At 37.1% G+C, this 17,306-nt stretch overlaps 1 protein-coding gene across 19 annotated transcripts in view; it reads left to right on the top strand.

Moving 5' to 3' along the window:
* LOC120632563 (casein kinase I) overlaps nt 1–17,306 on the top strand; it is a 66,195-nt gene that overhangs the window by 32,457 nt on the left and 16,432 nt on the right. For all 19 annotated transcript variants that reach the window (XM_039902442.1, XM_039902438.1, XM_039902436.1 and 16 more), the window contains 6 exons: nt 534–644; nt 6,930–7,093; nt 9,432–9,546; nt 13,691–13,810; nt 15,999–16,147; nt 16,705–16,875. In XM_039902442.1, coding sequence (XP_039758376.1) covers nt 534–644; nt 6,930–7,093; nt 9,432–9,546; nt 13,691–13,810; nt 15,999–16,147; nt 16,705–16,875 — 830 coding nt within the window. The remainder of the gene's footprint in view (nt 1–533; nt 645–6,929; nt 7,094–9,431; nt 9,547–13,690; nt 13,811–15,998; nt 16,148–16,704; nt 16,876–17,306) is intronic.

Raw genomic sequence — 17,306 nt, 5'->3', positions numbered from 1 at the left:
AAATAAAATTTTGCACACGTTAAAACAGTGTATGTGTTGTTCATAACATTACACGTTTACGGATTTCTTACACATTATAATGTGTCACAACAATGTCAAGTCACACAACATTAACTATAGTAATAAAGAAATCGCAGTAAGGAACCTTAGATTTGGCACGACTTTATCTAGATTTCATTACTTTTTAGAGATAAACAAGAAGCTCCATCGAGAATTGGCTAGTTTTTACAGAATGTTTTTGGTGGGATTAATTTTACACCTTTGATGTTGTGGTGTCAGTTGTCACACACCCACATTAAAACGTCTCAGTGTACTGCAAACTAACTGTAGGTATACACGAATCAGTTTATCGAAAGATTGCGTGATATCGAAAACTTACAGTAATCTAATTGATGGAAACTAACATGCGTTTTAATACTAATTATAAGACGCAGTTTTCTTCCTCTCTGATGAATGCGTAAGGTTTACCTTTAATAATCAATTTATGACTTTTCAATGTAATCATAATTTATGTTTTTTTTTTCTTTTCGCAGGAAAAAATCTCTACAACAATGAACACGTAGCGATTAAGATGGAGCCTATGAAATCCAAGGCTCCACAATTACATCTAGAATATCGATTTTACAAACTATTAGGAACGCACGGTAAGTGTCAATTATATTTACTTAAATACTAGTTCTGATAGGAAGTTTCCTTAAGATTTCTACACTAAATTTGTCTAATCGGCCAAAGTGACCGAAGCTCCAATTTTACTTAACAAAAATAACCCATTATACGTATTATTATGTGCTGTTTTTTCGACCGAAATCGTCTCGCTCTCTAAATCGGTAGGTATAAAATTTGCATTTCTTTTTTATCATTATAATTTTAATTCTTTGTTAGGTAAAATTGGAGTGTCTTCATATTGCTTTAAAGGACACTACTCACCGGAACTCTTCGTTTTGCAAGCTTCGTTTTGCGAGCATTTGTCATGCAAGGTATTCGTTTTTACGTACCTATTTCTAAAAACTTGTGTTCTTCGCGAATTCTTATCTTAGCGCAACTTTAAGAATTTGGTTTTACTTACTACTCACCAAACTGTACTGTTTGCGATAAAGATGTGCTTGCATGACAAACTCACGGCGCAACGATTGCTCGAAAACGAATGTTTGCGAAGCGAACATAGGAACTCTTTAAAAAATGTTCTAATAAATATTGCTTGTTCGCCTATACGTACTTCTATTCATGCTTAATTGGGTAGGAAACAACCAAAGGGGGAATGTGAATTAGGTAGTTCGAAAACACGTTTTAATTCATCGTTATAATAGATATAAATTATATTCTTATTCCGGAAACGACACAGGTTTTTGGTGTGCCTTCATAATGGTTCTAAGCGAACTTTCTGGGAGATCTTGTGTAGTTGTTATGTTATTCTCTTTAGTTATTCTGAGTAAAACCAACAGGAATTCCACTATTACCTAGGTTATTCGCAATAACGAAAATCACACGATTTTAAATGTTAATAATATTTTACAAAACAATTTATTTACAATATAAAAATAAATAGTATACTACTAACAGTATTCAAGGAAGTGTAGAAAAAAGGTTTAAAGAAGTGTCAGAGCAAAATTTGGGTTTGTCTATTTGAATGCCTGCTTCTGCGGTTGAGCTCAATATACTCTTCTCTGTCTTTCCTTCTAAATAATTTAAGACCTTTTTAAATAAGTTTCAGAAATTCAGAATTCCGTATACTTCATAGGTTCGTTCTCTTTGAATACCTGCTCCTTTGATTAAGCTCTTTATTCTAATAACATAATCAAGATGGTGTTGATGAAAGTTTTTAAAAAAGGTTGAAGTTCGTATTTCGTATATTTAATTGTTCATAGGTGTGTTTCTTGGAATACTTGCTCCTTCGAGTGAGCTCAATATACTAGCAACAAGATCGTGTAGAACGTGAAGATAAAAAGTTTTTAAGGAGGTTCAGTGAAAATTGCGTTTAGTACAAGAGTTTGTCTATATAACTGGCTGCTATTAAAAAAATTCAAGAATGAGTACATCGTCACAATCGTGCATAAAGAAGTTTCCGAAAATAATCCGTAGAGTTCAAGAGTTAAAATAAAACTATTTAAATGCCTGTTCATCCGGATATAATCGTAACAAAATCAAGAACGTGTATTTTATAAATTAGATAAAAGTTTTTAATGAAGATTCAGAGAAAAATTCCACAGACTTAGTTCAAGGGGTTGTCTATTTGAATGTAAGCGCGATATCGTCATTGTTTAAAAAATTCAACTGCGTGTGTACACTTCAAAAGAGATTTCACGAGAATGCTTTAAAACTGCCGCATTGATGCAAGAGCACCTGTTCATCTACAGTTTTTTAAGTAAACTAACATCACACTGGTATAAACGTGCCTGTAATTTTGTAAGGACAGACAAAATATTGTAATTTTTCAACTTTGTTTTGGTATGGATCTTCCTCGTTGGTCTAGTGGTTAGCGTGTTGACCAACGGTTCAGGAGGTCCTGGGTTCGATTCCCGGGTTGAGGCAAAAAATTATAGTGTCTGTTTATGTAAATAAAAAACTCAGCACGGCTTACATAGGTACGAGGTACACGCATAGCATAGAGACAAAAGATTAATGCGCCCGGAGAACGTGCGCCCGGAGTGTAGATAAAACTGTGGGAGGGATTACATATTTTTCCTTTCAAGGAACTATCTCCTACCTGCTTGGTCAGCTGGGTTAGCAAAGCGGTGCTGGACCAGCCCGGATTTAGAGAATTTATCCCCGTGCCTTGAACAGCACACTGAGCTGCCGGGCACAGTTATTATCACTAATATTCTATTAATATTATAAATGCTAAAGTTTTTATGTACGAATGGATAGATGGATGTTTGGATGGAAGGATGGATCTTTCACTCAAAAACTACTGAACCAATTTGACTGAATTTTGGCATGGAGATAGATTTTACCCTGGATTAACATAGAAGCTGCTTTGTACTAAAATGATCGGTTCCTGCAGGATTCATGAAAAACCAAAGAACCGAGACAATAATCGTTAAAGCCACCAAATTCACATTGGAACAGCGTTGTAGGTAATTCCCTCTTTCCTATAAGAGGTGGACATTATTATTCTAAGAATGAAACTGACTAATTAACCAGTTGTATTTATGCAAAAAGCTATAAACGAGGTTTCAGTTTAAAATAACCTAGTTCAATTAAATAGGTTGAATAGATCATTGTGTGGTAAAATTGTACTAATTATGCCGAGTTACGTATACGGAATTAGTTCACGGATGATGACTTAACAAGTAGCAGAAGTGTAATCTTGAGTTGTTAATTACAGTTCGTTAAAGTTTGACGCGTTGCGGCCTATTTAGATGCGATATGACAGGTAGCGTAGATACTGTGGGGCGGAAATGTCTTTATGTGCATTCATTTCTTCGCTTTCTGTATTTCATGCAGAATTCTTCTACTTGCTGTCGATTCAGTCGTACAACTTAAACGCCGTCTTGCCATGTTTAGGTTCATTCACACACATCAGACACCACGTCTTCAAGCTGCTAATCTTTATTGTTATCATAATTTTTTCAACATCTTTTTTTGTAAGTGCGATATGTCTAGCTCCAGGTGTAGTCTTCCACTACACTTCATCATCATCATCATCATCATCTCAACCAATTGACGTCCACTGCTGGGCATAGGTCTTGTGTTGGGAGTTCCACAATGCACGGTCCTGGGCCGCTTGCCTCCAACGGCTCCCAGCTACTCGCCTGATGTCATCTGTCCACCTCGTTTGGGGCCGACCTACGCTGCGTTTACCGGTGCGGGGTCGCCATTCCAGCACCTTAAGACCCCAACGTCCATCGGTTCTCCGAGCCACTACACTTAAATCTGTAAAATACATCAATATCGGCGCATGCTCGCACAGATTCCCCTTTTTTTCATTGCAATCGGACGCGTATAAAATAACTATTAAGTATAGTATTAAATACATTGACGGCCGACTGGCGCAGTGGGTAGCGACCCTGCTTTCTAAGTCCAAGGTCATGGGTTCGATTCCCGCAACTGGAAAATGTTTGTGTGATGAACATGAATGTTTTTCAGTGTCTGGTTGTTTATCTGTATATTATAAGTATTTGTGTGTATTATATTCATAAAAAATATTCATCAGCTATCTTAGTACCCATAACACAAGCTACGCTTACTTTGGGGCTAGGTGGCGATGTGTGTATTGTCGTAGTATATTTATTATTATTATTATTATTATTATATGTAGTTCCTTAAGAATCCGTGCTGCACTCGTCATAATCACATTTCGGTCAAGTTAAGACTGGCCGTCAAGTAAAAGGGCCTTTAAAGTTCATTTGCAATTGGGTCCAAACCTCTCATACCGATTTGTCTCGTCGCCGATCCAACCAAAAATGTTATGTAATGGCGTCAAACCGGATCGTGACTCACGTGGCAATATCTATCTCTACGATTTGCGCCTGACAGTTGGTGTACCGGAGAAGTGACCGTGTCAATGGGCCCTAATTATATTAGTTGATGTGACTGATGCGTGGTATTATACATTCTTCATAAGATTAATATAAAAGTCTTGTCTTATTTCTATAAGTTTAGGCGAGGCGTATAGACAAACCCAATTTAAACAAAGCTTACTTCTTAGACTATGTTGATACTCAATGCAAGTATTAACTGTATATCCTTTTTCCAGTTTCGCTGAATTTTATTTAGTTTAATAATAGGTACGCGTATGGATGACAGGGAGTTGTATACTACAACGTAAATAAATGAAAATTTTTTGCCATTTCATTAGGTAGGTAATGGAAAGTAAGCTTGTTCCGTGAAAGGGACTATCCACAAATTCCAAGCTTTAGTGTCCATGTCATAAGTATACTGTCCTTTTCCTTTTTGATAATGATGAACTTCGAGTCTAGTTCAGGATTTGTGTATAAGAAGGGTTTACTTAGGGTGAAATCACATTTTTCTGCATCTATTTGCATTAAGCTAGGGGGTTTGATGACACTAGATTTTTGCCTTCCACACAGTTGGCCATCGCATGCTCTAAGTTTCGGTAGGAAACTATCCTGTACACCAATTAACTTAAAAATAGCTGAGCTAAGAAGCTCACGTATGCGTAAAGCATAACTTCTCATACGAGGATTATATGCATCCTATACTTAGGTCCACTTAAAAGTCTTAGAAATAAAAATAAAACTAAAATTTTGTTCGCGGTGAGAAAAAATTATGCTTAGCCATAAAATTGCGAATGGATGCTGAAAGATCTGATAAGACCCTTGCTTGTGAGTAATTAGTAATTACCTATTTTACTAGGCGGATTCATTAGTGACCGGGACAATTCCGATTCAAACATTATGACTTCTCGAATTTCGTTCGTTTCGATGCGCAGAATTCCATATTCGGTATCACCTTATCAGCGGGGCGGTACAGTTGACTTCTTGCGCGAAGTTACTCTAGCAGCTAACTTCCTCGACGACATAAAATTTGAATCGGACTGGACCAAGTTTACGATATTTACAAAGTAATATTACATAGAGGGGATCCCTAAAGTGTACTACTTGGGAACGTGTGGTGGCCGCTACAACGCCATGGTCTTGGAGTTGCTAGGGCCCTCTTTAGAGGACCTATTCGTGCACTGTGGACGGAGGTTCAGACTCAAGACGGTCCTTATGATTGCTATGCAGTTAGTAAGTGATCGATTGTACCCGATACCTGAGACGCTAGTTTACACGCTCAGTTTCACATCACTTAAGTCCAAGACCGTGATTGATGATGGCTGGATGAGACTAAATGATACCCACTGACTGTTAACATGTATTTCATTCTGATATGAGTAAGAAACTGTTACTTTGTTTAAGCACTGTTATTTCCACATGTCACAAAGTTAAAGAGCGTCTTACGATTAGCATTTAGAATCAGGATTCTGGTATGAAATAACATTTAAAAACCTGTCGATTTGATCAATCTAGAGTCATTTTGACAACAATCATGGACTGAACTGATGCCAAACAGAACGTGTATACTCGGTCTTTAAGTAGATAGGTGATTGTTCTCCGGACACAACGCCGCAGCCGATATTGAATGCTAGATTGCGGTTTTGTTATCGGGCGACAGGCGACTGCCGTGGTCATGACGTTGTTTAGGTCTTTTCCACAGATATTTCACTTTTCTTTGCTAAATTACGAAGTATTGCTCTCATTCAGCTGCCTCAATAAAACGTAATGATACGGCAGATCGGTATGTGGACAAAAGTTCGAGTAAATGTAAATCCGAATGTAAACTATGAAAATAATTAATTGGCTATATCGGCTTTAGTGTTGTGTCATAAAGGTGCGAGCGAGAGCAATGCTCTGTAACACTGGCTCTCTTTCGTGAGTCGTGCCGCTCAAAGTTAAGTTTGCTATGTGTATTCAGCTTTTATAAGCTTAACTATGCTAGTAAAAATGATTACGTTGATCTCAAAGGATGAATTAAAAGTTTTCAATAAATAATCACATGTAAAAATAAAACCTAGAGAAATGGGGAGCATTGTCCGACAGTATTCTGTACGGAATACCATACCAGAAGAGCGCTTACTGTAAGTTTTCTGTACGTTAACAAACGTGACACCGGCGTCTGAAACTGTTAGACTTACGCCAACGACTGTGTCATTTGGTTTTAGTTCAATGTTTATTCTCCCGACGACATTGATAGTTATTGCTAACTTTAAGCGAGGTTTCTTTTCGTAAAAAGTGGTTAATAAATAAAATTGATAACGCTACGCGGCTTTGAAATTTATTTGTATACTATCACAGTGCTTAATGCATATGGCAAAATTTCCTTTGACCCGGCAAAAGTGTACAACGTCGGCTAAAGGTTGTATGTAAGTACTAAACTTTGTATTTTTTCCCTCTCTTCCCTGCCCTTTTACATCCTTGAATCCTTAGCTCCGTCGACAGCGGAAGGCATCCCTGAGGTGTATTACTTCGGGCCCTGTGGTAAATACAATGCGTTGGTCATGGAACTGCTGGGCCCGTCGCTAGAGGATCTGTTCGATCTGTGCGGCCGACGCTTCTCCTTAAAGACTGTGCTGATGATCGCTATGCAGCTGGTAAGTTTACAGTTTGCATCGTTGCATATGCTTATTCAGTTGTACACAAAAATAAAACCAAAATAAAAGAAATAACCTAAACCGACATTTTATGGTTTGTTTAAAACATATGTAAGACTGTTTACATAGTTACTTCATTGCCTTTTTTTTTAAACAATCTTCTAATTCATAATCTCAGTTTCGCAGAATTAATTGCGGATTTTAAGACTTTGTTTCCTAGCTACGAGTAGTAGTAACTTATCTATTGTCAAGACCTTGTTTAATAATAGATATATAAGATAAGTGTAGTTTAAAAATTCATTTTTCAGATTTCGAGTTATTTTATCGTCATCTATTTAACTATATCTTCGCCAAATTGAAATATGAATAACTATACCTATAGGGTATTTAGAAATCAATAAGAATCGAAATTGTTTTAGTGTCACAGGAAATGCCAGGGTGACAAAATATCACTGTATATCAAATAAAAATGCAAAATTTCGTCCTGTAAATCTGAAGTCTACAATTTAAATGAGACCTACTTCATACGTAACGTGAACTTTTATTGTAAATACCATCCTAATCAAAAATCTTATAAATCTGTTTAGATTTGTCGATTATATGAACTAACATCGGCCAAGCATCCTTGACACTGTCATTGCCAAACAATGAGTCGAAATTTTATGTTTTCTATGGTAAAAATGCGCATTAAGATAAAACGTTAATTTAGTTGTGATTTAGTATCTGTGTACAACCGAGTTAGCAACAATCGGTGTATTTTATTAGCTAACCTGTTTTCCTTTAACAATAATGTAATCAAAGAGTTGAACGTTCATGTCTCCAAAAAGGTAAAAATAAAATCTTATAGACATAACCGAATATAATAGTAACAGGTCGAACTTGTTTTGCGATCTGCATTTGATAGATTTATAAAACTCAATTGTATTAAAATGCTCATCGCACACTGTCGGCAGGATACATTCAGAGCGTTGCGTTGAGTTTTTTGTCAAGTTATTCAGTGGTTCCCGAGAATGTTGCTGAAGAAAAATGTGACTTCTTTGCTAAAACCGAGTGTCAGACTTTTCCTGCATCTGCTTAAGGGGCTCTACGTATTCTACTTGTTTTTTCATAAAACAGAAACAGATAAACATTGAAACAAAAACAAATAATATACAAGGGTAGAGTAAATTTGCAGATACAGGACAAGACTGAAACTTAATTTAAGCAAAATGTCAAAAAGTCAACGTTTTAATTAGCATTGCAGAATGGAACGTAAAGTCTATCTTCCCATAGTTTCAAAAAGGAAGCACGCCCCCGGTCGTTTTGGCGAGTCTGCATTTTATGTTTTGAGGCGACGAGTGACGTTGAAAGCTTATAGCTTTTATGGTTTCGTACCTAGCAAAAGAAAAATACCCTAATTGGATTAATTGCCACACTTTGAGTTATTTTTGCACTAAATATTCCAACTGTATGAAGAGACTGCAAATATTTGTGGTCCTGAATTCGCTACTCAGTTGAGTCGTAAAATCAATTATAGACCAACATCTAAGAGACTCATTATTTATGTAGACAACGTCGCCTCGGTCATTTATGTAGACAAAGTGTCTAAACGAGCAAGTTTTTCAATACTTTTCGCTAAGCATTTTCTCTCCGACTGTTGCCCAAGGCTAACGTTCAGATAGCTCAAAGGGAGTTTAACGCTAAACAAATTCTCTCAAAACTACCAAATATTTATAAATGCACTCTTATTACGTTAATACGTACATCCTTGTTAATTGTTGAGCTGCTTTTGATTGAATGTAAATATAATGAAATCCGTACCTTTCGTATTGAAATTTGTTGGAAGTACTAAAAGATAAAACAGCCTCGGTGATAAACGGCTTAAGTATCATGTCTTAGCAGTACTTAAACTGGTAAGAATCCTTTGAATATGATCTGTATCTACGTCTTCAGCTAGTAAAAAGAAAACTGGTCTTTTGACTGGGAAACTACTTTGTAATTCCAGATATCAGAGTCAGGGCTGACACGCCGTTTCCTAACGGAGGATTGAATAAATCTTGTATAGAACTTGTGTGTGAACTATTTCACAGAGCATGTGACGCAATCTGGATAAAAAAAATATGTGCAAACTCCAAACAAAGACTGGAAACAAGATTTCCGTGATATAAGGCTCGAAAGCCTTGCACCTTGGAAATGTCTTAATAGCTTCAGATACCCTTACTTTCACGTCCATATCGCTAAATTGACAATTTTATACTAACCAGCATTAAATTAAAAACAAATATCAATTAAATATGAAATCTAATCGTCAATTACTCCTGATATGCACAACTGAAACATGTCTTATTGTCTGTTACAGCTACATCGCATCGAATATGTCCACACGAGACATTTAATATATCGGGACGTTAAGCCTGAAAATTTTTTAATAGGTAGAGCTACGAGTAAAAGGGACAAAATCATACACATCATTGGTAAGTGTATATTTGTATACTAAGCCTCCTGTGACTTTATTTTCTCCTGGTACTTTTTAGGCTTCTTAAAAGTGCACGGTCAGGGCTTTCCAGAACATTGATGGATATGATTTACCTGGCCCTGATATATTCGGGTAGACCATAAATGTATCTTATTTAATAACGTTCTACTTTGAATACATATTTTGACCTATATGAATAGCATTCTACCATACTTTCGCAGAGCCTACTGGTAGCCATATCATCGACGCAACCTTTTTATTAGCATCTTCTCTCATACGTGAGTAATGCAAAAAGCCGCATCGAAAACGTAAGTTTTCGGCTAAATATTAACACTACTTGAACAAATAACGCTGCGATAGATACTTCAAAGCCGTAAAGCGTACCTAAGAACTGGCCTAGTGCAAAAACACCCACCGCATTAAAATACGCTTAATTGTATTTCATTCACACTCCAAAGCCTCATTGACTAGGGTAGACAGTTTGTCGGGGTTGTTGCAGAATATATTTCGGAACATCGGAGGGGCACGGAAACTATTCGATCTAATTCCACCTTTACCATATTTTACTATCGCACCGCAGAAAGTGTTTTTTCCTAACGCCGTTAATAATATACCAAAAACTCACAACAATATTTAGCTTGCTGAGCCTGATCGGATGATAGTTCCGGAAGATGAACATGGAAACTCTGCAATAAAACGACGCAACTCCATTGAGTTTACCCTCGTTTGATTAATTTGTTTTAGCCAAACGGAATGCTCTGCGATCGTCACAAAAATGCTGCTGTAGTGTGACACTTTAATATGACAGTACCTTGATATACCTAAAATGCGAATTATTATTCTGAAACAAAACCGTCACCAATACTAAAATAATACTGCTTTAAGCGATGGTAGTGAGACCGCTGTTGTTTTCTATAACATAAGTGTTATATAAATCGGTACCGCAGTTTCACCCGCCACCTTGAGCCCGCCGTGGCGGGTTTTCGCGAATCGATAGCCACTTGACCTTCATAATCCCATTATGCACTGCAGACAATGTAGATAGGAAACCGTTACCATGTTGGCTGACTTTCGGGTTTTTTTTGGTTCCATAATAAATTGTGTTATAAAGATTACTATGTTAAATTAATGAAGCTAGTATTAGCTTTGAATTTAAACGTGATGGTATCAAAACAAAATTAAAATTTTCAAATTCAAAAATTCTTTATTCATGAAGAAATATGAAGCGCTCTTACGTGAGGCGATGGTGATAACTACATTCGTCAGCTTAAAAACTAAAGCTATTCTTTATTAAAAAATGCTAAAAATATGGTAGCGTGGTAAATAAACTACAAGGACAGTAGTTTATAGAATATTCGCCACAGAAAATATAAAATATCCTACCTATTTCGATCGATGCCCACGGATTACTGGGTTTGATACCTGGTGAGGTTATTTATTTGGTATTAGTTTCTTAATTCTTCCTTTATCTAAAATAGCTCTGTGATAAGGCCGCCATTTGATGTACGACAACTTTTATAATATTTCTGCTATTTTTGTTAATGTCCTTAATATATTCCGGTATGCCAATAAAGAAAGAGCAGTACAAGTAAGTAGATAAAATTAAAGTCTGCCAACCTGCATTAAACTGCGTGATGGGTAACGGTACTCTAACAGTCTGTCTATTGGAAAAGCACCAGCATGATTAATTCCCGAATTAGCTACCGTCAAAAGTTTAACTTCGAACCCTTCTGTTATAGTGCCCTATACTTCGGAGAGGTATATAAATCTAAAGGAAAGATAATTGGTATAAATTACCACGTGGGAACCTACGACATGTAAAGACCAACAGAACTAAAGATTTCATCAGATCATTTACAACAATACGTTTGTGATAACACGATATTTTGAACTGGTGCAATAAAGGCGAACGCAGACCAAACGAACCGGCGAAACCCGGCCGAATTTAAAATGAACTAGACGATATCGAATTAGATCGAAATGGAAATATGTCCTACATCAATTTGCACAATCGATTATAATTTGGGACCTCATCCAACTACCGACTTTAGCCATGATACCTTAAGTTGGCGGCCATGATTACAAATCAGAAAGAAACAACACTTAATTTTACGCGATCTCAAAAATAACACAAATCAGGATAAGTTTCTTGCGGTCTTTAAGTGAACGCAAACAGATAATACAAATATATAATGTTTAATAGATGAGAAAATAAGAGTAGCAATTTCTTAAAGACAACTGCTATTGCTGTCTTAAAACAAGAGTACCGAATGGTATCATTATCAACCCATCACCGGCTCACTACAGAACACGGGGCTACTCTCAGAATAAGAAGGCCACTATATTATGAAAATTAAGCTTAATTTTCTATACTCCGCGAACAGCAGGAGAATCTGCATGGTGTAATTTATAATTTCTTCAATCCTTATACTCCACACCAAAAAAAAATACTTTACAATGAGTAATTGTTAAGTAAATCTTAATCATTGTAAAGTCAGCATCTCCTGAGGATGCTCCGGTTTCGTAGCGAAACGTGCGTAGTAGTATATTGCCAAGGATCTGTTTGGTGTGGAGTATAAGGATTGAAGAAATTATAAATTACACCATACAGATTATCCTGCTGTTCGCGGAGTATAGCAAATTAAGCTTAATTTTCATAATATATTATGGATTTCCGCAAAGTAACGCCTGCTTCTATCCAATACGTAGTCCACTACATACAGTGGCATTAGTAGACCTTAAATGCCTTTGTGAACACTGAAATCTGAGGCATGCAGATGGCCTCACGATGTTTATCTTCAAAACGTACGTAACTCGGTAGTGTTTAATAATGGTTTAAAGGTTAGGTGGCTGGAAATCAAATCGGTCCCTCCGTAACAGAAAGTTCGAAATGCTAACCACGAGATCCTCTTTTCAATACAAACTGCATCAGTAACCTTATATCTAATGTGTGGCTGGCTTTAGTTTTGTTAGGTAATGCACATTGCATACGGTGGGGTAATTTTATACTGCGAGGTTTGTGGTTGAAATATCTTGACAATACAATGGATATTGCCCGCATGCACTGCAGTTAAAGTTGATACTACTTAAAAACTTATAATTCACATGCTTTCATCCTCTTGCTTATGTATTTTTAAAAATCCTTTCTTACATCATCGTTCGTTATATAGGAAACAATTTTTCTTCAAGCTTCCAGAATCATCGGCTTAGTTCAAGATACGGCCTTTCAGAGTGTCAAATTCTATGAGATTCTGTTTAGGAGTGCGTGATTGAATAAAATATTCATAATTGCTAACAACTCAAAAATTTAATTTGATAAATTCTGTGAGCTAAAATACTTCGTTATTAAATTTCCAATAATAGAAGATGGCCCACCAAACCGCACTGGGCAAGCGTGGTGCATTACGGCCTAAACCCTTCTCAGTGTGGGAGGAGACCCGTGCCCTGAAGTGGACCGGTAATGGGGTAATATGATGATGAATAGATTACTTCGATCACCGCCTCTTTGGCCCAGCAATCAACTTGTTCGACAACATTTCACTAGATCTTGCTTCACTGCTTCACTGGTACGACTTCAAGTCTCGGAGGGGAATACTGTAGCGGTCTCCACATTACCGAACTAGATGGCGCCACAAAAATCCTGGATCGCGCTAGCGAAGTGTTCACAAAAATATACGATATATACAACTTCCAAAGATGAATGTACGGACCTTGGTCCACGAGCACGATCAACCGCTCGGAGGAAGATCTTCCTATTGTTACGGTCGAGCTCCCGTACAGGTTTAATTCCTGGGTCAGGTCAAGAATTGTGAAGAATACGGATTTGCTCAGACCGGAGATAGGAAAATAACATGCCTTCGAGGCACGTTAAGTTATTTCTAAACACTAAACACTTATTTTATTTTTATTTTCATTAGCTTTCATAAGTCATAATGTATTAACCTTAAGTTGCTCCGAGTTAGACTCACATATTGGTCTATACGTTTTATTTTCTACGGTAAAGAAGATTGTGTAAACTTTGATCGTTGATTTCTTATGTAAAGATCTGATACGTAAATCAGACATAATTTTGAGTGGTTTCCCATTATTTGTGACTGTATCATTTAACATTTGTGACCAATAGAGCTTTTTATCTGTTTCAGATTTCGGATTGGCCAAAGAATATATAGACTTAGAGACAAACAAACATATCCCATACCGGGAGCACAAGTCACTGACCGGGACTGCGAGATACATGTCAATAAATACACATTTAGGAAAAGGTATGTATGAATTTTTTATCTTAATTTTCGTTCTCAGAGGCCGTAGCGTACATTTTTAAGCTACCGAACGTCCATGCAGAGTGACAGGTTTACGTCAAAGGCCATGACAGACACACCATACCAACTCAACATCGGTGTGGCTTTAAATTTAGCATTGGATTGTTATTATTGAATGAATGCAAAAATGAATGAATGAATACATACACTTTAATGTACACCAAATAAAAAAATGACAAAATAAAATTACATAGAGAAAGTTAGATAGATTTGGTGCCCTTATCGCTATCGCTACCTCAAAGTTTTTTACATTTCATATGACACAGTCAACCTTTGTGCCAGTAGTAAATAAACGCGTCATAAACTGCAAACAACAAACACGTCACAAGGTAATAAAGCTAACATATCAATGCTTTCATTTATATAGTTATTGTACGCAAACATTTGTTTCCGTCTCAAAGGGAGTCCAGTCAGTGATAGTGTGCGAATGTTATTATTCAATGCCTGGGTTGAGATTTCAAGTTGAGAGATTTGTGCACTGCCATATTACATAGTTATTATACGCAAAAAATTGTTTCCGTCCTCGATTGGACACAAAGTCTGGGCACCAAGTCTGCTGTAACAATAATAGTGTCTCAGTGGTTTATTACCGATGAAAAGTAGTGATAAAAAATATTAAAAAAGATCATTAAAACTAAACAATTTTGCAATTAATAAAATATCTATTGGTACACAAGCCTTATTTTGGTACTTTTCGCCCGGTTTTTTTTTTACAAAAAACGTGCGTGTACTTATGTACACGCCTTATTCTGCGTTTGTAGAAAAAACTACTCTAATAATAGAAAAAGGTATCTGATACATATCATATACATAGGTTTTTGTTTGTACAATTTAATCAACGGAATGAGCCCGCACACTTAGACAATTCAAAGTGTACAGTGTCAAACCTTTTATTGAAAAACAAAATTTTTGACTATAGCTAACAGTCAGGGTGTCAGTTTTTCATGACGCGCGTGCGCGCATTTTAAAAATTTACTCTTTTCATTTTTCCCTAACGCGCCAAAAGAAGTATAACTTGAAAAACCATAATTAATTAGTAAGATGGATGTGTTGACGTATGGTAACAGCAGGTCAGTATACAGTTGTCACTACCCCTCCTGCTGGTGACTAAGGGAATTGAACAGAGAACGGCCCGCAGCGTCCTCTGTGCTACTACTGCTATGTACTGAGATCACCAACCCGTCTGCCTATTGTGGTGATTATGGGCAAACAGTCCCGTTGGAAGAGGCCTGTAGTCCAGCAATGGACTGTTATAGGACTGGACTGGAACTGGAATGGACTGTTATACCTAGGTAGAATCTGCCTTCTTAACCAGTGGTAGAGACACTATCAACAGACATACTTGACGTTTAAAAAGTGCTTCTATTAGGCCCAGTGGCGTGCATAGAGGGTATGCACAGGGTATGCACAGGGTATGCAAATGTAGAAAAATCTCCAGTATGAGTTCTAAATACTTAAGGGTAGGCTTTTTATAAATCTTACAATGACTATGTAGTTTTTTATAACTCGTACTGGATACTTTCTTCATTTTATATCATCTGCATACCCTGTGCATACCCTCTATGCACGCCACTGATTAGGCCTACTTGAAATAAATGAATTTGAATTTTGATTTTTTTAGGCTAATGCTGAGCAAAGCTACGTACGTTTTTGATCAATTACTGAATTGTAATACGCCCCAAATTAGTAATCAATCTAAAACTTGCAAATTATGATATTTGTATTGTTCTCCTTGTTTATTGCGAAGACAAGAAAAGGGTAGAATTACTAAATTCAATCTGTTATTTTGTATTTTATTTAATTTTTATTTTATTTATTTGTGAACAATAACATAACTAAACCGGTAATGAATAAAACGATGATCACTGTAAAAGTATGAAACTGCGTAACAGTGATCACGCCCACCTCCAAAACTTAAAATTTAACACTGTTCACTGGCTTTTTATCAAGAAATCTAAATATTTTAAAACATAATATAAAAAACACGAAACAGTGTATCCTGGTTGATCCAAGATACAAAATAACAGATTGAATTTTATATGATTTTTTATTTTGACCGCTAGCATACTTCGGACCCTGATGTCATTAATTAGTTCAAAATATAAATAATGGTCACATTTCAATTTTCCAGAACAATCGCGACGCGACGACCTAGAAGCTCTGGGGCATATGTTTATGTATTTTTTACGTGGTTCCTTACCCTGGCAGGGTTTAAAAGCTGATACACTCAAAGAAAGATACCAAAAAATCGGTGATACCAAACGAGCGACTCCAATTGAGGTACGTGCATTTAATGGTTATTTTAATTTAGAAATGTTAAACACTCTGTACTGCAATACACTCTGCATGTCGTCTGAGAAACGTCGCAAACCACAGGCAAACCTTTGTGGGGCTGAGTGTATTCTCTTATAACATGGTACAGAAGGTAATGTTAGATCAACCATTGCACACGATTAAACAGAGTATAGAAACACATTAAATACATCGAGGGTAACTTGTAGGGACAAAATAGCGGTACAGAATTTTTATCCGCGGGCTCGAGCAGTGAATCGTGTGCGCTGGGTATGCATACACCAACAAAATTGAATATAACGGCCAAAATTCTCCTCCTATACGAGTTATATATCCATTTTAGGGTAGGCAGTGCTTTTGTGCACAGTACTGAAGTGGATGGTGTGGTGCGGCGTAGTTATGAAAAACTCGATTGCAATTGAGTTTCTTGAGAAAGAATTGAATGGGTAGTAGACTAAGGATGCCTGCAAATTACGCTGCACTCGCAACAAGCGACCAACTTCAGTATTAGAGTTTCTGTGTAACACAAAAAATGTTGGTGCCAGGTCCTGTGCGAAGGTCATCCGGAGGAGCTGGCTACGTACCTGCGCTACGTGCGGCGGCTGGACTTCTTTGAGACGCCCGACTACGACCAGCTGCGCCGCATGTTCCGCGACCTGTTTGAGAGGCGCGGCTACGTCGACGACGGCGAGTTCGACTGGACCGGCAAGACCATGGTAAACCCCTCCATCGCGCTCGCCTTATAGCTTAAATACCCACTACTCCGTGATAACACCCCATACATTCTAGGATTAACTATATTGAGAGTGGTGCTATTATTATAAGATGGATTAATAAGGCTATGCTCACGCTCTATCAGCTCGGGAAATGTTTGATTTGCTAAAAAACCCTTCTGGATATGCTCAAATATTATAAAACCTGCTACGGTGTGACCGAACAGTTTTAAAACAAGCTGGGTGTGTCCGACTCGTTTTAAAACCCGGCTGGGTATGTGCGACTAGTTTTAAACCCCGACTGGGTATGCCCGACTAGTTTTAAAACCCGACTGAGTAAGCCGCCTAATTAAACCATCATGGTTTTACCTGATTAGTTTAAAAGCCCGCCTGGGTATTCCTTACTAGTTTTTAAACCTGCTTGGGTATTCCCC

Source organism: Pararge aegeria, chromosome 20 (genome assembly GCF_905163445.1).
Source record: "Pararge aegeria chromosome 20, ilParAegt1.1, whole genome shotgun sequence".
Lineage (NCBI taxonomy): Eukaryota > Metazoa > Arthropoda > Insecta > Lepidoptera > Nymphalidae > Pararge > Pararge aegeria.
This window is presented reverse-complemented; position numbering and strand designations above follow the sequence as displayed.